This window comes from Myiozetetes cayanensis, unplaced genomic scaffold (genome assembly GCF_022539395.1).
Source record: "Myiozetetes cayanensis isolate MyiCay16 unplaced genomic scaffold, myiCay2020 scf1, whole genome shotgun sequence".
NCBI classification, from domain to species: Eukaryota; Metazoa; Chordata; class Aves; order Passeriformes; family Tyrannidae; genus Myiozetetes; species Myiozetetes cayanensis.
The window spans coordinates 141,733,652-141,745,960 of NW_026086604.1; the positions used below are offsets into that span (position 1 = coordinate 141,733,652).

Here is a 12,309-nt window from a genome sequence, read left to right on the forward strand (position 1 = left end):
TGAGAAAGGGGCTTAGAAGTCCTCTCTTTCTCCCTGATTTACCACAACTAATTCCTATTCTTAACTTCCTAATCTGAGAGGTAGTGAATATCCCTGTCTCCTCTGTCATGAGATGTTTCTTTTCTTCTCAATCCTTCTCTAGTTCTACTTGATTTTGCAAAACAAAAGACTCCAGAGAGTCCAGCAACAGTCCAGCTAATTATCCAAACCTTGTTCTTCCATGAGGCATCAGCTGCCCATCAAGGTGTTCTCTTTGAGTGAAACAATTATTTTACACACCTCTTTTCCAAAGAGACGCAGAAAATCAGTTAATTCATCTGGAACTTTTTCTTGCAGTGGTCAAGGAGATTCTTGGCCATTCTTGATGTAGAAAACTGCAAGTTTGGACCAAATTGTTTCTATGAGTACTTTGAAAAACACATATCTACTAATATTCATCTTTTTGGTTCAAGTCTAGGTTAGGAGATAATTTCCATCTGTTTGTACTGGTGCCTCAAAATTGAGACTACTTTTAAGGCTGTATTCTTCTATAAATCTGTATTGACAGGCCATAATCAGAGTGCAATAATAAATCATTCAATATCTCAGAAATCTTGATGTCAGTGGGAAAGCCTTTGACGGGAGGAAATCTGCTGTGACCTTTAGTGTTGTGTGAGCACACCTGCTCTGAGTCCTGCAGCATCTGCTCTATCTTCAGAACTAATCAGTCAGCCTCTATCCCTGAATTTCAGTCCCCACAGCAGGGATAATACTGAGAGGTTTGGCAATATCTGGCCAATTGTGTGAGTGTTTTTCCAGGGAACTGTTTGTGTAGGAACCGCTTACTTACCTCTGTTGCTTATATGTATTTTTAAAGAGCTTGTTGTTCTGTTCTATCTGATCTTTGCCTGCAGGCTCCTGTGCCCCTTTTTCAGAGGGAGGTGGGGAAGGGCAGCTGCAGTGAATCTTATTACAGGTTAATGACATTACAGTGTTCCTTCATGGAGCTGCAGGGTGTGCCTAGTGACCCAAACAGTGATGACAGTGGAGTCAGGACTCTGATCCAAGGACTATCAGTTGCAATTTCAGAGCAATATGAAATGGATTCGGTGTTTGGTCAGATTGGTCCACAATGATACAATAAAACGGATGCAATACATGAGCCACTTCATAACGGTCATTTCTGAACCTAAAGAGTTCTCATCTTTTTCAGCTCTTAGAAGCAATATTTGAGCTTCTACAAAGCTCATTTGTAGAGCATTTTTTACTGCATTGGTTCTTAACTGCATATTTCATTTTGATATCTTAGCACAATAAAAACCTGAAGAACAATTGAAGTCAGAGCTGGCTATTTGTGGTGTTCCATTTTGGTAACAGATAATAATATTGGTAAAGTTATTTTGAAATATATTAGGGAAAATTATTACAACATTACTGCTCTCAGTTTCCCCCTTTATTCTTCACAGAGCATTTAGCTTTGTGTTCTGAGAAGTACCAGGATTACAGACCTTGTCCATCTCCTGCTTTATCCCTCTTGTTCTTTTATTTTTCTCTGGTTTTGAGAATTACTTCTGAGTTAAATTTGTTATTTTTACCATAAACACTAATGACCAATTAGTGTTTGCATTCTATGGTATTGTCTTATTCCATATTGCAATTTATTTTGGTTGCTGGACCCCTTCTGTGACTCCTTTGTTTCATTTTTCTTAGCTTGACATATGTCCCAAAACACCACCAGAGTTTGCTGGTAATTACTTTCACGTCTTGCTAAAAGTGAGTCTCTTAAGATACATATAGAGATACATCTTTATTTCAGATTTGGCAATGAACAGTTGTCATGGTTCTGTTATTCTGTCCATACTTTCAATAACTAAAATGTTATTTGGAAGTATTTCAGGGCTATACTTGGTTATAAATGATCTGCACTGGATTGTAATTGGAAATCCATCTATTTTAATACATTTTAAGTCAAAGTTAATTAAGCTTGAGTAGTTACTAACAAACCATTGGAGTCATAGAATGTATTTTTTTAAACTTTGGTTTAATTCAAATTAGAAATTTCAGTGCCAATTATGTGAGATAAATTTCAGCAGAAATTTCAGTAGTTTTTTCATGGATTGACTTTCCTAAAATGTACCATGAGCTCTTAATTTATTTTAACAGCTACTTTCTGTTTACAAACCCTTTAATTTTCTTCCCAAGCGATTCACCACTCTGCTGACTCTGATATTACCAGTTACCCCATCACCACTGCTTTGTCCTGCATGGTGTCTTTGAAGCTCTGGTGGCAGGGGAGCATAATTACAAACATGTTCTGTTCAGTTCTGGTTTGAAACAAACTTGGATTATAATGTATTTTCGTGCTTTTTTTCCCTTAGGTCATTTTTAAATGAATTAATGGAAGGCATTCTCTCTGAAAAAATTAAAGGGATTTTTAATCTAACAGCTACTGTCAGCATTGTGATGATAATTAAAGGTCAGTCAAAGCATTTTATCCTTTTTGTATGTTACATTTTAAAAGCTGAGTTCTCTCAGGATTTAAGGTTGTATCACTTGTAAATTATGTTTACAACCGTCTAGAAACTCATCAGGTTCCTCTTTTTATCCTCAATTGCTGAAATGCACAGGACAGTGAAAATCTAATTTAATACCTAATATTTCATTAAACGATCTTTTATGTTAAAAATATTCTATTAAAATATACAGGGGTGGGGGGTGTTGTTTAGTTTGGGCTTTTCTTTTGGATAAATCGTTATTTTTGTCCAACCTTTCAACAAAACCCTATTTCAAATAGGTAAGCACAAAGCTGCACTCCTAAAGGATATTGCACCTGCCCTTCGAGGGAAACTGGTGACGTGCAGTGAGGCCACCGAAGGGTCCAGCGGCACTGAAAGGTAACTGTGCTGTGGGACACGAACACCAATCTCTGCTGTCCCCTCTGCAGTAACTGCCTCTGTCCTGTGCTCACACAACTGCTGGAGCATTCTGAGTGATTGATTGCAAGGTTTCAAACTCGGGGGGTGGAAATAGTGGGGTGTTGAGCCCAGCACAGCATCAAATCTCCTGTCCTTCCATCTGCTGGGATTGCAATCTCCACGTACTGAGCTGGGGTTTTGTTGGTTGAATTTGAATGTGTTATATCTCAACCCTGTAAATTGCAGCATTCGGTTCTGAAGTCCAGGTCTGTTACAGCTGGTGCAGAACATGCAAAGAGTCTGGTTACTGTTTCTTATTTCTAGAGGATTTTTCTCCCACACTTTGGCATTAGGCATATGAATCCAAAGCTATGCAGATGGTAAAAATTGAACTGAATATAACAGTGATTTTGAGACCTTTCCACAGGTGATTTTATTTTACTCTTTTGGGGGGTATTTCAGTGTCACACCGGGTGTCTCTCTTGTGATAAGTTTTTTGAAAGTGATTGGCTACATTGTATTTACAATCATTTATCTCAGACCTGCCCAAGGCAAGAGAATCATGACAAATGTTTTAGTCTTTAAGTGTCCCAAACTTGCTTAAGTCTTGAAATTTGTGGACGTTTGATTTCTGCCTAACTATTGAACTGCCCATGGAATTAAACAGCGTGCAAAGGACATGTTATAAGCACAAACAGAGAATGCGAAGAAAACAGACTGTGGTTGTGGGCATTCATCCAAAACTACTGAGAAGGTTTGTAATGCACCACAGTGGCCTAAACATGCTGAGATCCTTGTAGTCTTTCGTTCTTCAAATTGATGATCCTTACTATTCTGTCAAACAGTGGATATAGACTAGATAGGCTTTAGAATAAAAAACCAAAACTAAAAACAAAAAATACAAACAAGCCAAAAAGCTTCATTTACTCAGCAGTTTCTTACACAGCCTTCCCAACCTGAGCACACTTCCCCTCTTCTGATGGATCCCTGGCCTGAGGCACGTTGTTCTCTGGCATTTGCCATGGGCCTTTGGTGGCTGAGCTGTGACTCCATGCAGAGGACAGAGCGCTGGGATCTGTTCCACTGCCTAAAAGAGACCTACAAGAAAGCTGAATTGTTGCTTGGCTGCGAACAAATGTCCTTTGGTTAGGGCTAGCTTAGAAACAAAACCAAACACAAATAAACAAAACTCAGTTTTCTTCCCAATGAGATCATTTAATGTTGGATTGCCAACTGTCCTAGTTGAATATTTTTTAAAATAATAATAATTATCTGGAAAAGAAAGCAGGGTATTATGATTCAGTTTGCGCTCCTTGTAATCAAGACAGTAGAAAACACTGAGAAATTAAAGTGAATCTTAACATGATTAAATAAATGGGCACATTAAAATGAATAATTGCTGCCACTTGAGAGCACTACTAACTATAAATTAAAGTGAGAACACAGATAATTGTTTATGAATCTATATTATCATCTCTGCCCAGTGAACAGGGACAAATCAACCTAGATGTTGGGGCAGATGAAGAGCATCAGATGCTACACAGTGTTTTAATTTCCTGATATATGAGTGGCTACCTTTGTGTAATACAAACCCAAGAGATAGTTACAGACAAAATCCAGAGGTTAGGAACATGAGCATAATAATGGGATGATTTTTTAACAAGAATCAGAATTGTAATACGATGACAAAGTTCAGAAGCTATCACACAGCTTTGCGGAATTTGGGAGGATTCTTATTTGTCCAGGCTTGTTGTGGATTTTGTCTCTCCAGAAGGGTAAAACAATTCATGCTGGAAAGAGGTTTGGAGGAAGTTCTGCAGTGATTGGGTTTGCATGATGAATTAAAGTGTGTTTGCAGTTTCTCAGCTACATGGAATGTCAGACCAGGCTGGGCCTCTGGTGGCTTCTGACACACCATTTGTAGTGCTCTGCTACTCATGTGCTAATGTACAACTAAAATGTGATTATACACAGTCTGAAATGTGCCCTGTTGTTCGTAAACTATTTTATCATCCTACTCCAGTTAGCAAACACCAAAATTTTAGTAATGGTATGCTGCAAGCGAGATCTCTGGTCATTAATTTGCAGACAGTCCTGTAGCACACGGTGCTGTGCTGCTGTGTGCTAAAATACATTACTGGGCTTTAACTCGGACTTAATACTGTTATTATTTTTTGCTTCTGAATGCATTATCTCATAATAACTCCTTGAGGGATTATTTTATTTAATACCCAGGTATAGCAGGAAATGGTGACATTCTCTAATTTCCCAGGAGACTTGGCATTCTGTGCCAGCGTCTTAAATTTAGACTTAGGCACTTCTATTACATATTAGCAATGAGAGAAAAAAGTAAAAAAAAACCTGTCTGGTGTAGTAATTAAAGTGCTGCCCTTATACGAAGAATTGTTGCACTAATTTGGAAGCAAAAGTTTCTATTGTAATTTAGTCTTCCCACTTCAGCTGAGTTAGTGGTTTCAGATGGCCCAGTGGGTCTATTATTTTAAAAATGCTGTTCAGTGCATTTAAAAATCCTGGACGACATATTGAACATTGAGAGAATTTCCTCAAGAGTAATGGCACACGCATTAGTTCAGTTTATAAAATGCAGCTACTTATGCCTAGCAAAAAAATGCAGATACAGCTGTCAATGCAGTCATTTGGAGGCAAGAGAAAAATGTCCCATCCTCTATAAAACCAAATGTGCTAGGATAATAACTTTTTACTTAATACTGTGTATTTACATTAATTAGCATTTTGATATATGGGAATTAGAATTAGAATTAGCTAATGGCTGTGCTGAAGGATATTCCTTTAGCATTACAATTTAGCTAGCTCTCAAACTCTTAATTGTGCTCCCATTGCATCTGTAAATAATGACTCTTGAATTGTTTTGGTGTATAACTCTGGGTTTGATTTCTCTGCCACCCACCTCAAAGTTCCCTGGAAAGGTACCTGGTGAGACTTTCTTAAACTTGTCTGTCTGGGGAGTGCACAGTTATCCCAAAGGACGACTCTTTGTCCAGTGTGCCACAGGTACATGGTCCCACATCACCAGTCTATTGTTTTATTAGCCTTAAATTGTAAGAAAATAAAATTTGTACAAAGTAGTATTACACCTAAACCCACGGTACTTAACTCATTATCCTAATTTTATAGTACATTGTAAATTGGTTTCCTTTCACATGGAGTTTCATCATGGCTTAAACACTGTAGCACCATAGAGAGGAGCACTTAACAGCACTGGGAATTTGGGGAACCCTGACAGCCACCAGTCTGCTGTGGAAATGCAGAGCTGCCTCCTGCATGTCAGCTCTGTGTCTGGTGCTGAATGCCCTGGCCTGTCATGGTTTAATGACTGACTAGCCTGGCTTATTGGGGACATCAGTCCAGGGGTATGATAAAAACACGGAGAAATAAATGCTTCAGAAGTCCAAGTGACAGAATCTCTTACACAAATAACATGAAGGGTCATGGTTAGGGTTGTTAACAGCAAAATAATGTTTTCACAGAAGACCAAAGTGCCAAATGTTGTCTTTTGAGGGTATTTTAGAGCAGGTTAGAAGACGTTGCATGAGAACACAACTGTGATGATGGGTGAGTGACGTGTCAGGGAATACCAGGAAAAAGCTGCCCTTTGGGATGGTTTAGAAAATCCTGTGAGACAAAAGAGTCAGAAAGGGACTAAGGGGGGTGCGCAGGCAGCTGAGGGAAGCAGTTGCTAATAAGAATAAGATAGAGACCTCAGGCTTGGAGAAAAGTTGACCAGGTACGGAGAAAAAAGACAAAGACTGAAGAGGGAAAGGAAGAAAGTAAAAGAGTGAGAAGTGGTCAGTAAGGGACTTCACTGTGTTTGAAGAAAAGTAACAATGCTGTGAAGGAAATGAGTGGGTTCTTGAAATAGATGATGAAATATTAGAAAATGTGCTTGAATTGACATAGTAATTTAAACTGGGCTGCTGATGGTTATGCTATAGACAGAGATGATCAGCAGAAAAATGGAAAAGTTGAAAGAAAATTAATCCAGCTATTTCAAAAGCAATTTGTAAAGGCATTTTTAATATTTAAACTAATATGGACTAACTGGTCAAAGAAATCATGCAGTAGCTGTACTCTGAGAACCAAATAGTTGAGGATTGATTTGGCATTTAGCGTTTCTAATCCTGTTATGCATTTTTTTATGCCATTTCAGATTTCTGTGTGAATCATCTCTGAAAATTTTGGATGAATTTTTAAATCCTTGTCCACGCCATACAAATTAAAGGAAGGAAGACGTATTGCTTTTTAAAAAAGATCTTGTAAAATTATGAATAAGTAAAGTTTATTTTCTGCTATGCTGTACATTTAAAGCAAGGAAAAATGTATAAAAGTGTATATAAATATTATGAAACAGTAAAGATTTTTTCAAAAGCTGCAAAGAAGTTATTCTGTATAAAAATGTCTTTGTGGGAGGAATGTAAAATCAGTATTTTTGTATCTTTGTTTTTGAAAAACAAAATTAATTGTATCATAGATATTCTGAGAGTGAGGTATTGTCTCAGTCCCTGGGAAGACTGCAAAGCATACTCCTAGAGGTTTTGGAAATGAGTTTTATTTCAAGACACGTGTAGGACAAAATGGTGATTGGGAATAGCTATTCTGCCTAACCAGCCAAATTTCCCTCCCTTTTGTGGAAGAAGAGAGAGCAGAGAATGCCATGTTTCATGTCCTTAGCAAAGACTTTTACACAACCTTATGAGTGTACACAACCTTACAGCCAAATTGGAGAAAGATGGGATGGATGTACAGACATAGAAGGTGGGTGGAAAACATGCTGGATCAATGGACTTGAAGGATAATACTGGCCTGGAGTGAGATTTAAAGCTGGTGTCTGTGGCATTCCTCAGCGTTCCACTGCTACTGAACACTTCCATGAAGAGCTTGGGCACTGGGATGAACTGTGACCTTGGAGCATTGGCAGGTGACACCGGCTTGGGAGCAGTGGCTGATCCCCAGGGGCAGGGCTATTCCACTCAGGGGATCCTGACAGGCTGTCTCCTGATGTGCAGCAAAGAGATGTGCTCTCCCACCCACAGGGGCTCATCCTGCACACCGGTGAAGGCACAGGGGACAGGGCAGCTCGTTGTGTCTGCACCTGCCTGCATGGGGACTAAGAAACGACTTTTCCCAGAGGTGCACATGAAGAGAATATGAGGAACTGGAACATCTTGCAGCAAGAGAATTTCCTGTTGGATGTTTACATTGATTATGAGAATGAATTTAAACTGGAAATGGAACTGTAACAGGTTACTCAGAAAGGCTGTGGAATACCCATCTATGGGGGGATTCATCCTTGGAGAAGTGCAGAACTTGACTGACAAGGAGGGCTCTGACCACGCATTGTGGCCAAAAAACCCCATGGAGCACTCCAGGCTGGGCACAGAGTGGCTGCAGAGTGGCCAGGCAGAAAAGGAGCTGGAGTACTGACTGACAGCAGCTGAACGTGAGCCAGCAGTGTGCCCAGGTGGCCAAGAAGGCCAATGGCATCCTGGCCTGGATCAGGAACAGTGTGGCAGCAGGAGCAGGGCAGTGATCCTTCTCCTGTACTCAGCGCTGGTGAGGCCACACCTGGAGTGCTGTGTCCAGTTCTGGGCCCCTCAGCTCAGGAAGGATATTGAGGTGCTGGAGTGTGTCCAAAGAAGGGCTACAAGGCTGGTGAAGGGACTGGAGCACAAGTCCTATGAGGAGAGGCTGAGGGAGCTGGGGGAGCTCAGCCTGGAGAAGAGGAAGCTCAGGGGAGACCTCGTCACTCTCTACAACTACCTGAGAGGAGGCTGTAGCCAACTAGGGGTTGGTCTCTTCTCCCAGGTAACCAGCAATAGGACAAGAGGACACAGTCTTAAAACGTGCCAGGGAATGTTTAAGTTGGACATTAGAAGAAATTTCTTTACGGAAAGAGTGACTGGGCACTGGAATGGGCTGCCCAGGGAAGTGGTGGAGTCACCGTCCCTGGAGGTGTTTAAGAAAATCCAGGATGTGGCACTCAGTGCCGTGGTGTAGTTGACAAGGTGGTGTTGGGTTATAGGTTGCACTCGATGATCTCAGAGGTCTTTTCCAACTTAAGTGATTCTGTGATTCTCTGTCATAGCTTTGGAATTAGCCCTGCTTTAGCTGGGGATTGGACCAGATTCTCTCCTGAGCTTCCTCCCAGCTTGAATATTTGTGATTCAGTGCCCTGTACAGCGGAGGGGAAATGCCCTAGCTATCAAACATAGTCTTGACTAATATATAAATTGCTTTATATTTAGCTATTTTTATAAATTATAGATATTTTTATAAATTAATACTAATGATGCAGCTAATCAGACATCTAAGCCAGTTATTTAATTTTCTTCATGAAACCAGATGCTCTCCTAAGACCGAATGCCGATCGCACGATGTTATTTTGTCTTAACAGAGATAGATATAAATAACCTGTCTGAGCTCCTGGGGTGGTCCAACCCCAGCCAGGCACCACCCAGCTGCTCCCTCGCTGCCACCACCCCTCCTGGGATGGGGGCAGGACTGTAGGGATGAAAGTCAGAAACAAACTCGTGGGTTGAGATAAAAATAGTTCAATGATTAAGGAAAAATAATACTATTTTTTTTAAATTATAAGGAAAAGAGAGGAAAAAAGGGAAATAAAACCACCCTAAACAATGGCTAAACTATAAACAGTGGCTCCCCTGCAACTTCACCTCTGGTTTATTGCTGAGTGTGATGTCACATGGTGTGGGGCATTGCTTGGGTGAGGTGGGGTCAGCTGTCCTGGCTCTGTCCCCTCCCAACTCCTTGTGCACCCCCAGGCTCCTTGGGGTGCTTGAGAACCATAGAAAGCCATGGTGCTGTGTGACCAAAACATCCCTGTGTTGTCAGTCCTGTTTCCAGCACAAATCCAAAACACAGCCCCGTAGCAGCTACCGTGAAGAAATTTGTCTCAGCCAGAAGCAGCTCAGCTCCCAGTGCTGTGGTTTTGTGTGTTTTAGAAGTAGATTTAATAGGAATCTCCAGAAAACAATTGAGCTGCAGATTGAAATAGCATTTGGTGACCAGCTTAGACCTGGACATGTAACACTTGGTTACCTACAATTAAGTGACGTGGTTCTCAGTGTGGGCCTGTGCAAATGGATCTTGAGGTCTCCAGCGTTACTGAGTGGCACTGAAACAGGAGTTAACCAGCTTGGCCAAATGAAGACAGGCTCCTCATCCTTGATTAAGATCAGTGCACAGAGCTGTACCCCCTGTCAGTCTAACTAGGCATTTACTGAGCTGCTTTTCTTTCTCTGCTAAGAGAGTGTAAGATTTTTTTCAGGAATCTGCTCTGTCAAGTGCAATGAACTACCTGCATCCTGCATTACATCAGATCCATACTTGACCTTGGTACATAAAACTTCCCCACTTGATATTTAACTGGAATGTTGATATTTAAAAGCAATAAAGTTCTTAATAAACAACTGGTCAAGCTTTACAACAGGTCAATCAGTATGTGCATGGATTCACGAGTTCCAGATTTACCTCATCCACAACAGTGGCCTGACCAAAAGGACTAATCCTGCCCCAGCAGGAAGCTGCAGATCTGCCAACTGTTTATCTATCAACATCTTTATAAAAACTGTGTTCCTTGGCCTTCATTCTTCTACATCTGTTAACAGGCAGGTGTTCCGGTAATGACCTTTTAAATCTTCTGATTATACAAATTACTTAATGAATATGTAAATAAGTTCCTTTTTTTTTCTGCTTCTCAGTCTCTCAGTATTTGCTCATATTATTAGATAAGAATCCAAAATTACTGCCTTGTTTTTCCTCAGTGTATAATTTTTCTTTTTCAGTTTTCATGGAATTCATGTACAGATGTAACATCCCTGCATCTGAAAGAAATAAAGGTCATTCTACCAACATCAGAAATATGCAGATTTCTGCTGAATAACTCAGAGGTGATACTGCTAGGAAGGGTAAGAAAATTTAAGGATAAGCCTTTGTCCTCCTAGAGACTGGTACTCAAGTGGTTCTCAAGAGTGTTGAAATAATTTTCTGTTAGTCTTGCAGCTGGAGTACAGATTTCAGCTCAGTCTCTAGTCCAGCTCTACTATAACTGTTCTGACAAGGAAAAACATTGGCTTTCTACTACACAAATAATGGTGTTCTTGGAATTCCTTGAGCCAAGGTCTGTCAGGGCTTTCTCCTTAGGCTTTTGTGGGAAATTTCACAAGAATGCCATAGCAGTTCTAGGTTTTACTTGCAGTTCTCATTGCAAACTTTAATCTTGCAAAATTTTAAATCTTCACACTTCACTTCTGCTTGGAAGGTATAAATAAATAGGATGTTTCTTAAGATGAGTTGTCTTTTGTAATCTATAGAACAGAATTATTTCATCTTGTTAATCAAAAGTGCTGTTGGGGAAGAGGTGTTGTTCTTTTGGGTTTTGTTATAGGATAACCTTGGCATTCAGCCACACAATCCCAACTGTACATCTGAAAACTTCCCATAATCTCAAGACAGGCTGGGATCTCTTCAACTATTTCAAGAATTTGAACCTGACTTTGATTAATAAAATTACTTGAAAGGTGGGCAGGAAAACACCATTCTAAGATACTCCTTTGAGCAACTGGCATTGGCAGTCACTGGTAACAGGGAGCCACCTCAAGAATAAATGTTCTAGTCACAGTTGTACCCAAAAATGGTCCCTTTGTGCATATACATTCAGTATAAATGATACTGAAGAAAGCAATAGCTTTAAATTACTTGCAGTAATCAACATGATCTGTAAGGACTTGGGCCCTTTTTCTTTTTGATGACAATGTTCATTTGCTCTGTTGTCTGGCTGGGAAACAAAGCCCAGCAACTGCCATCTATCACAGCTCCAACTTGTGAGCTAAGGAAAAACCAGGAGAAACTCTCAAGCCTCTTCCTTAGCAAGTAAGTGTCTTCAGGTATGTACCCAAGCACACAAACCTTCAGATTTGCCAAGGAAATGAAAAAATATCCACCTTGCACCTGCTGTTTACTCCATGAGAGCTGCAACTCACTTTGCATTTCAACTCCCATGTGCCGCTGCTCTCGAGTGCTTTGAGGTCTTCTGACTTACAGAAGATGCTTAGTTAAGGACACTTCTGTTAATGACTGTGATGTGAAATCACCAGGCACACCAGCAACCTTCTCATATTTGCTGATCTACGGCAGCGTTGTGTGAACCAAGGCCGACCAACAGTGTCCAGCGGTGCCTGTGCCAGGAGCACCTGTGCTGGCAGCTGCCCATTCTGGAGAGGAGAGCTTGGCTTAGCACTGGCACCTTGACAAGTAGCTGGCCAAGGGCAGCTGCAGGAACAGCTGCAGAACTTCCCACAGGTGGACAGCAGTCCTTCAGTTCATTAAGCCCTTGCAGATAGGGACAGGTCTTGCC

General features: G+C 40.6%; 1 protein-coding gene across 1 annotated transcript in view; it reads left to right on the forward strand.

Moving 5' to 3' along the window:
* The window catches only part of NCAPG2 (non-SMC condensin II complex subunit G2), a 42,662-nt gene extending 32,379 nt beyond the window's left edge, over positions 1-10,283 (forward strand). Inside the window, exons 25-27 of the mRNA XM_050310498.1 lie at positions 2,358-2,455; positions 2,774-2,873; positions 7,084-10,283. Coding sequence (XP_050166455.1) covers positions 2,358-2,455; positions 2,774-2,873; positions 7,084-7,153 — 268 coding nt within the window. The 3' untranslated portion in view covers positions 7,154-10,283. The remainder of the gene's footprint in view (positions 1-2,357; positions 2,456-2,773; positions 2,874-7,083) is intronic.
* The last annotated feature ends 2,026 nt before the right edge of the window (positions 10,284-12,309 follow it).